Genomic DNA, 9,711 nt, shown 5'->3' with positions numbered 1-9,711 from the left:
CGTGGCCCACCGAACGTTGGCTGGGGTGTGGAAGCACGCTTCTGACGTTTGAGCCAAGTACAGCTATTGACATGACGTACACAAGTACCGTTTATTTTACATTTTATACGAGTCTTTTGCCCCTTTGGGCGTTCTGTATTAATGTTGTACCATGCCTCTTTAGGCAGATTGTAGTTTTAGTGTGTTCCGAAGAAGGCGTGGTTATCCGCGCCGAAACATAGGTCAGCATCCGGTTTCTATTTGCAATCGAGTCGGATTCTTTATTATCATTAAATTATTCACGATTGCTGACGCGCTGCAATGTTAAAAGTTCTCAAGTCTACACTTTGTGTTGATGCGACAGTTTGGGCACCTTTCAGGGTGACATGAGTTTTTCATCTGGTCTGTTATCATATACTTCTACAATAACGTATTATCTGTCACTTCATTTGTCACTAAATTGGTTTTATCCACGACGTTGTTGTATAATACGCACCAGCAGCGCCCTCCTGGCCGGAGCGCTGCGCCGCAGCTCCCGAAAGGCCTCTGCGGTGCCGCTGCCGCCCTTTCGGTCGCGCTGTTCTGCAGAGCGCAAGATCTGCTGCAGCTCGTCCCCCACCTCTTTGGCAGAGTCCTTCCCGCGCAGCCGCATCAGCGCCTCCGTCGCCTCCTCCGTGCGGCCCTTCGCCACCAGGTAGTACGGGCTCTCGGGCATCCACCAGAAGGTCACCACGAACAGCACAGGGATCGCCAGCATGACCTCGCACAGTGTGAAAAAGTCCACGTAGGGTGCTATGCTGGTCATCAGGATGCCGCCGATACCCATCATGACCATGCCCATCGAGATCATGAGTCCACGCACGCGATCCTCAGCAATCTCCACCTGATACTGCGGGCTCACCTGCCAACAACCGGATAAGTGCCGTCAAGCAGGTGCACATACTGTAATTACAGGCCTGCATTGCTAAGCTCTTGTAGAATTATGGAATACGTTCATTGCTCACATAAAAGAATCAAAATAAGAGAGGTTCAAATGATTCAAATGGCTCTGAGCACTATGGGACTTAACTTCTGAGATCATCAGTCCCCTAGAACTTAGAACTACTTAAACCTAACAAACCTAAGGACATCACACACATCCATGCCTGAGGCAGGATTCGAACCTGCGACCGTAGCGGTCGCCTGGTTCCAGGCTGTAGTGCCTAGAACCGCTCGGCCACGCCTGCCGGCAATGAGAGAAGCATCAATAAGTAATGTAAAACATTAATTTCTGCTAGCACGTTGGTTTTATTCAGGATTACATTACACCATTTTATACCTCACTCCTTTGGGTTCAAAACCCTACTTTCTAAAAATTTCCGTTCAATGCAGTGGACACCTTCCTGGGAGGGCCTGTTTATGCGCATGGTAATACGATCATTTCCGTTTACCACTCTACTGGCAGACGTCGATTGTCAACATCTTGCTGCGTGAATAACCTTCCAATCAGTCACTTATTGGTTCCTGCAGAGTGCATCCTCCATTGGATCAGACACATGGAAGTCGTAAGGTGCGAGATCCAGGAGGTAGGGCGGATGAGGAAGAACAGTTCAATGAAGTTTCGTGAGCACCTCTCGTGTGCACAGATTTGTGTGAGACCTTCCACTGTCGTGAAGGATGAGAAGGTGTTTCTTCAACTTCACGGCTCTCTGCAGCCGACCGGCACGCGGGAGATCTCACAGGTTTGGGCGACCTTGTTGCGATGATGACAGACTCCTCGTCCAACTACTCATCGTGCTTTCGCTCACTTCCAAGTCTACGTAGACATTCTGCAAGCGCCTATGAATACTTGCGATTCTCTGGTTTCCCTCTCTCAGCTTGGAACGTACCTCCATTACAGACGCTATTTTTTACGCTACATGTAGTGGAGCTGCCCATCGGAACTTCATGAACTTATAGGGGCTGAAGTGGGAATATTTTTTGAATAGTTATTTTTATTGCATGAACCGGTTTTTGAACCTTTTCAGGTTCATCTTCAGATGGTTACTGGAGGACACGTCCTTATTTTTAGCATAATGCTGGGTGCTGGCTCTTTGACAAGAAGATGGAACACGCTTTAATGTATCGCCATGACTATTGCTTATCTGACGATATCGTTAGTGTCCATCTTTCTACATCCATTCTGATGGTTAGTTGGTATATCATTTCGCACACTTTAACACAAAATATATATTAATTTACACTCTGACAGCGAAACTTCGCCAGCATCCAGCGTGTGCTGTACAACTGTTGCTTATAACACAGATCTTGACAAAAAGATATGGCATAGGCCTACTTTCCACAGAGATGTAATTTGTTCTTTTTTACATGTATTAAAGTCGATATAAGGGCAAATATTTTAACCAGACTGGCGATAACGTGAGAGCGCAAAATAAAATAAATAAATAAATGAATTACGACAAGAACAAACTTCAAGTGATATGATATCTTATTTCTATTTGTATATTAACGTATAACACAGTCATAATACATAAATTTTAATCAAGATTGGCATCAATATGAATGCACAGGAGTCAATAATACAGAGTTATCGCCTGTACAATGAGATACATCCATTTATATGGCCACGACCTTTACATTTAAACCTGTCAGGTTAGCCGAGAGCGCTAATGCGCTGCTTCCTGGACTCGGGTAGGCGCGCCGGCCCCGGATCGTATCTGCCCGGCGGATTAAGGACGAGGGCCGGTGTGCTGGCCAGTCTAGAAGTGGTTTTTAGGCGGTTTTCCACATCCCACTACGTGAATAGCGGGCTGGTCCCCACGTCCCTCGTCAGTTACACGACTCGCAGACATGTGAAGCACGTTCGCACTGTTTCATGAATTACACCATACACATGCAGCTCGAGTGCACTGATTCTGTCCCGGAGTTACAGGGTGGCGACAGAGAGAGCATCAAATTAGCCATGCCAAATCAGATTGTAACCACGCCGATCGTGTGAAAACTGCGGGACAAAGGCGCAAGAGAAACAAGAATAAGAAGAAGACCTTTACATTTAAGTTTAAATTTTAAATAATAACCAGCTTTCAAATGAACTGTTGATTTATTTCTGTTTTTACGATAATATAATCTGGAATATTAGTAAAGGTGGATTCTTTTTTTTTTTTAAACTAAGGTAATATGTATAAAAGTTTTAGTGTTTGTAATGGACTAAAGCTGTTGATATGACCATACACTTTATATCTAAAACCAAGAACAAAAGTTCAAGTGAACTGTCGACTCATTTTTGTTCTTACATTAACGTGATCTGGAATATTGGTGAAGGCAGATTCTGTTTGTTCCAGCTAGAAGTGACATGTATAAAAGTACTGATTTATTTTAACAGTAGAGGGTTTTACCATTTAGAAAAGTAGTATAGGTTTTATTCGGTGGTGGCATATTTGCATTGACACCAGTGTAGTTAGAATGTAAGGAGAAGGATAGGGGGGAGTGGTTATGAGGGAGGTGAGTGGTGAGATGGAGTAGGGTTGGTTGAGTGGTTACTTCTTTGGATTTGTAAATATTCAGAATGGGTACCCGTGGTCTAGGGGTAGCGTCTTTGATTTATAATCAAAACGTCTTCAGTTCCGGGTTCGATCCCCGCCACTGCCTAAATTTTGATAAATAATCAGCATTGGCGGCCGAAGACTTCCGGCATAAGAAGTCAGCCTCATTCTGCCAATGGCCTTGTCAAAGAGGGCGGAGGAGCAGATAGAGGTTCAGGGCACTCTCTTGTCCTAGGGGTGGAAAATTGCCCCTAAAGGCGGAAGAATCAGCAATGATCAACGACATGAGGATGCAGAAGGCAATGGAAACCACTGCATTAAAGACACGTAACGTGTATCCACAGGACATGTGGCCTGTAATTGAAGAAGTGTCATGATGATCTCTCCATTGGAATGGTCCCCCATTCGGATCTCCGGGAGGTTACCATGAGAAAAAGATTGAGTAATCAACGAAAGGACAACGTTCAACGAGTCGGGGCGTGGAATGTCAGAAGCTTGAACGTGGTGGGGAAACTAGAAAATCTGAAAAGGGAAATGCAAAGGCTCAATCTAGATATAGTAGGGATCAGTGAAGTGAAGTGGAAGGAAGACAAGGTTTCTGGTCAGATGAGTATCGGGTAATATCAACAGCAGCAGAAAATGGTATAACATGTGTAGGATTCGTTATGAATAGGAAGGTAGGGCAGAGGGTGTGTTACTGTGAACAGTTCAGTGACCGGGTTGTTCTAATCAGAATCGACAGCAGACCAACACCGACAACGATAGTTCAGGTATACATGCCGACGTCGCAAGCTGAAGATGAACAGATAGAGAAAGTGTATGAGGATATTGAAAGGGTAATGCAGTATGTAAAGGGGGACGAAAATCTAATAGTCATGGGCGACTGGAATGCAGTTGTAGGGGAAGGAGTAGAAGAAAAGGTTACAGGAGAATATTGGCTTGGGACAAGGAATGAAAGAGGAGAAAGACTAATTGAGTTCTGTAACAAGTTTCAGCTAGTAATAGCGAATACCCTGTTCAAGAATCACAAGATGAGGAGGTATACTTGGAAAAGGCCTGGAGATACGGGGAGATTTCAATTAGATTACATCATGGTCAGACAGAGATTCCGAAATCAGATACTGGCTTGTAAGGCGTGCCCAGGAGCAGATATAAACTCAGATCACAATATAGTAGTGATGACGAGTAGGCTGAAGTTCAAGACATTAGTCAGGAAGAATCAATACGCAAAGAAGTGGGAACGGAAGTACTAAGGAATGACGAGATACGTTTGAAGTTCTCTAACGCTATAGATACAGCAATAAGGAATAGCGCAGTAGCCAGTACAGTTGAAGAGGAATGGACATCTCTAAAAAGGGCCATCACAGAAGTTGGGAAGGAAAATATAGGTACAAAGAAGGTAGCTGCGAAGAAACTATGGGTAACAGAAGAAATACTTCAATTGATTGATGAAAGGAGGAAGTACGAGGTGCATTCAAGTTCTAAGGCCTCCGATTTTTTTTTCTGTGGACTGGAAAGAGATAGAACATGCGCATTGTTTTAAAATGAGGCCGCATTCATTGTCAATACGTCCCAGAGATGGCAGAACCGTACAGCAGATGGAATTTTACCGCCAGCGGCGAGAATGAGAACTGTTTTAAATACTTAAAATAGCGACGTTTTCCTTACTTGAACAGCGTGCAATCATTCGTTTTCTGAATTTGCGTGGTCTGAAACCAATTGAAATTCATCGACAGTTGAAGGAGACATGTGGTGATGGAGTTATGAATGTGTCGAAAGTGCGTTCGTGGGTGCGACAGTTTAATGAAGGCAGAGCATCGTGTGACAACAAACCGAAACAACCTCCGGCTCGCACAAGCCGGTCTGACGACATGATCGAGAAAGTGGAGAGAATTGTTTTGGGGGATCGCCGAATGACTGTTGAACAGATCGCCTCCAGAGTTGGCATTTCTGTGGGTTCTGTGCACACAATCCTTCATGACGACCTGAAAATGCGAAAAGTGTCATCCAGGTGGGTGCCACGAATGCTGACGGACGACCACATGGCTGCCCGTGTGGCATGTTGCCAAGCAATGTTGACGCGCAACGACACCATGAATGGGACTTTCTTTTCGTCGGTTGTGACAATGGATGAAACGTGGATGCCATTTTTCAATCCAGAAACAAAGCGCCAGTCAGCTGAATGGAAGCACACAGATTCACCGCCACCAAAAAAATGTCGGGTAACCGCCAGTGCTGAAAAAATTATGGTGTCCATGTTCTGGGACAGCGAGGGCGTAATCCTTACCCATTGCGTTCCAAAGGGCACTACGGTAACAGGTGCATCCTACGAAAATGTTTTGGAGAACAAATTCCTTCCTGCACTGCAACAAAAATGTCCGGGAAGGGCTGCTCGTGTGCTGTTTCACCAAGACAACGCAGCCGCACATCGAGCTAACGTTACGCAACAGTTTCTTCGTGTTAAAACCTTGAAGTGATTCCTGATGCTCCCTACTCACCTGACCTGGCTCCTAGTGACTTTTGGCTTTTTCCAACAATGAAAGACACTCTCCGTGGCCGCACATTCACCAGCCGTGCTGCTATTGCCCCAGCGATTTTCCAGTGGTCAGAACAGACTCCTAAAGAAGCCTTGGCCGCTGCCATGGAATCATGGCGTCAGCGTTGTGAAAAATGTGTACGTCTGCAGGGCGATTACGTCAAGAAGTAACGCCAGTTTCATCGATTTCGGGTGAGTAATTAATTAGAAAAAAAATCGGAGGCCTTAGAACTTGAATGCACCTCGTACAAACATGTTCCGGGAAAATCAGGAAGCTCAGAAATACAGAAATACATGTCGCTGAGGAATGAAATAAACAGGAAGTGCAGGGAAGCTAAGACGAAATGGCTGCAGGAAAAATGTGAAGACATCGAAAAAGATATGATTGTCGGAAGGACAGACTCAGCATACAGGAAAGTCAAAACAACCTTTGGTGACATTAAAAGCAACGGTGGTAACATTAAGAGTGCAACGGGAATTCCAAGTCTAATGAGTACACAGTATGGTTTGAGAGTAAATCGGAGAAAGACGAAGGTAATGAGAAGTAGTAGAAATGAGAACAGCGAGAAACTTAACATCAGGATTGATGGTCACGAAGTCAATGAAGTTAAGGAATTCTGCTACCTAGGCAGTAAAATAACCAATGACGGACGGAGCAAGGATTACATCAAAAGCAGACTCGCTATGGCAAGAAAGGCATTTCTGGCCAAGAGAAGTCTACTAATATCAAATACCGGCCTTAATTTTAGGAAGAAATTTCTGAGGATGAACGTCTGGAGTACAGGATTGTATGGTAGTGAAACATGGACTATGGGAAAACCGGAACAGAAGAGAATCGAAGCATTTGAGATGTGGTTCTGTAGACGAATGTTGAAAATTAGGTGGACTGATAAGGTAAGGAATGAGGAGGTTCTACGCAGAATCGGAGAGGAAAGGAATATGTGGAAAACACTGATAAGGAGAAGGGACAGGATCATAGGACATCTGCTAAGACATGAGGGAATGACTTCCATGTTACTAGAGAGAGCTGTAGAGGGCAAAAACTGTAGAGGAAGACAGAGATTGGAATACGTCAAGCAAATAATTGAGGGCGTAGGTTGCAAGTGCTACTCTGAGATGAAGAGGTTAGCACAGGAAAGGAATTTGTGGCGGGCCGCATCAAACCAGTCGGTAGACTGATGAAAAAAAAAAATCTTCAGAGTTCTGAAGGAAAAATTTGTTTCTCAGTTCAGTTTGGTCATTGAGTAAGTAGTCAGATGCTGTATTTGTATAGATAAATATTTCAATTTCTACAAGAAGGTCAAGTATCGTGCCTTTGTTGATAAAATGGAGTATTTTAGATTTTGTTCTTTGCTGTTTGCAGAATGATTGTGTTGGGCAAGATGAGAGGCAAAGCTGGATTTATTCAGGTTGTTAAGACGAAGTGCATCTATGTGTTCTTTAAATCTTGTTGTGAAGCTTCTACCGGTTTGTCCAATGTAGAAGCTGGGACATGAGTAGCAAGTGAGTTTATATACACCTGACTTTTGATACTGCTGTATAGTAGTTTTGGTGCTGTATACGATTTTATTTTGTATTTGTTGTTGGTGAAGAAGCTTATTTTTATGTTGTATGTCTTGAAGAGGTTGGCAATTTGGTGAGAAACCTTTCCTAGAAAAGGCAGGCTTATAAATGTTTCAACATAGCGTTTGTTGATGATTCATTCTGCTCAATGGAACATAACCGAAAACAGCCGCCCATACTGTCGCAAGCCAGCACTAATCATTGTGCTAGAAATGATGTAACTTCCAGAAATCATCTGAAGATGAACCTGAAAAGGTTCGAAAACCGGTTCATGGAATAAAACATAATTATTCAAAAAAATGACTGATTGCAGTTTTATGTAACTTATTTACAAGACAACAAGTGTCTGGAGTTGTTGTCAGATCGGTTACTGCTGCTACAATGGCAGGTTATCAAGATTTACGTGAGCTTGAACATGGTGTTACAGTCGGCGCACGAGCGGTGGGAGACAGCATCTCTGAAGTAGCGATGAAGCGGGTATTTTCCCCTACGACCATTTCACGAGTGTACCGTCAATATTAGGAATCCGCCAAAACATCAAATCTCCGATATCGCTGCGGCCGAAAAAAGATCCTGCAACCGGACGAACAACGACTGAAGAGAATCATTCAACGTTACAGAAGTGCAACCCTTCCGCAAGTTGCTGCAGATTTCAGTGCTGGACCACCAACAAGTGTCAGCCTGGGAACCAGTCAACGAAGCATCATCGACATGGGCTTTCGGAGCCGAAGCCCTACTCGTGTACCCTTGATGACTGCACGACGCGAAGCTTTACGTCTCGCCTGGACACGTCAACGCCGACATTGGACTGTTGATGACTGGAAAGATGTTGCCTGGTCGGACAAGTCTCGTTTCAAATTGTATCGAGCGCATGGACGAGTACGGACGTGGAGACAACCTCATAAATCCATGGCTCTGTATATCAACAGGGGACTCTTAGAGCTGGTGGGAGCTCTGTAATGTTGTGGGGCGCGTGCAGTTGGAGAGATATGGGACCCTTGATACATCTAGATACGACCCTGACAGGCGACACGTACTTAAGAATCCTGTCTGATCACCTGCATCAATTCATATCCATTGTGCATTCCAACGGACTTGGGCAATTCCAGCAGGACAATGCGACACCCCACACGAGCAGAATTGCTACAGAGTGGCTCCAGGAACACTCGTCTGAGGTTGAACACTTCCGCTGGCCATCAAACTCCACAGACATGATTATTATTGAGCGTATCTGGGATGTCTTGCAACGTGCTGTTCAGAAGAGATCTCCACCCCCTCGTACTCTTTCTGATTTAAGGACAGCACTGCAGGATTCATGACGTCAATTCCCTCCAGCACTACTTCAGACATTAGCTGAGTCCATGCCATGTCGTGCCGCGTCACTTCTGCGTGCTGAAATCAAATGTTCAAATGTGTGTGAAATCTTATGGGACTTAACTGCGAAGGTCATCAGTCCCTAAGCTTACACACTACATAACCTAAATTATCCTAAGGACAAACATACACACCCATGCCCGAGGGAGGACTCGAACCTTCGCCGGGACCAGCCGCACAGTTCATGACTGCAGCGCGGCTTTGCGTGTTCGCGGGGACCCTACACGATACTGCGCAGGTATACCAGATTCTTTGGTTCTTCAACACATTTCTGCAGTTCATCAGACATATTAAGTACCTCAAGACTACTTTGCCGGCAATGTGAAGAAAATGTATTCAGCATCAAGAAATAACACGAAATAGATATTTTCAGGTTTCATACTAGAAATGACAAACTGTTCCTTATCTGTCAGCTCAGTTCTTCAGTTGCTCAAGAACTTCAAGAAAATTTACCTGAACCAGCTTGTTAGGAAAAAATGAGGTCTGAGTAGACAGTTTAAATTTTTAATAGTGTACGTCCAGGTGGCGGACATTAAAAGCTCCAATTCCCTGCGACAAGCCGAACAGCCACCATAGTGCAATAGTGATGTTCATATTTAATGTTATTACCAGGTCTGGTAGGGTATATAAGTGGCATGAACAGCGTCAGATACTGAGTGATTACCGACAGCCGGCCGAGGTGGCAGAGCGGTTCTAGGCGCTACAGACTGGAACCGCGCGACCGCTACGGTCACCGTT

The 9,711-nt window shown here is 44.6% G+C and overlaps 1 protein-coding gene across 1 annotated transcript in view; it reads right to left on the bottom strand.

The window, feature by feature from the left end:
• Positions 1-445: 445 nt before the first annotated feature.
• Positions 446-9,711, bottom strand: part of LOC126188540 (facilitated trehalose transporter Tret1-like) — a 73,459-nt gene continuing 64,193 nt past the window's right edge. Inside the window, exon 3 of the mRNA XM_049930140.1 lies at positions 446-880. Within this exon, the coding sequence (XP_049786097.1) occupies positions 446-880 (435 nt within the window). The remainder of the gene's footprint in view (positions 881-9,711) is intronic.

This window comes from Schistocerca cancellata, chromosome 5 (genome assembly GCF_023864275.1).
Source record: "Schistocerca cancellata isolate TAMUIC-IGC-003103 chromosome 5, iqSchCanc2.1, whole genome shotgun sequence".
NCBI classification, from domain to species: Eukaryota; Metazoa; Arthropoda; class Insecta; order Orthoptera; family Acrididae; genus Schistocerca; species Schistocerca cancellata.
This window is presented reverse-complemented; position numbering and strand designations above follow the sequence as displayed.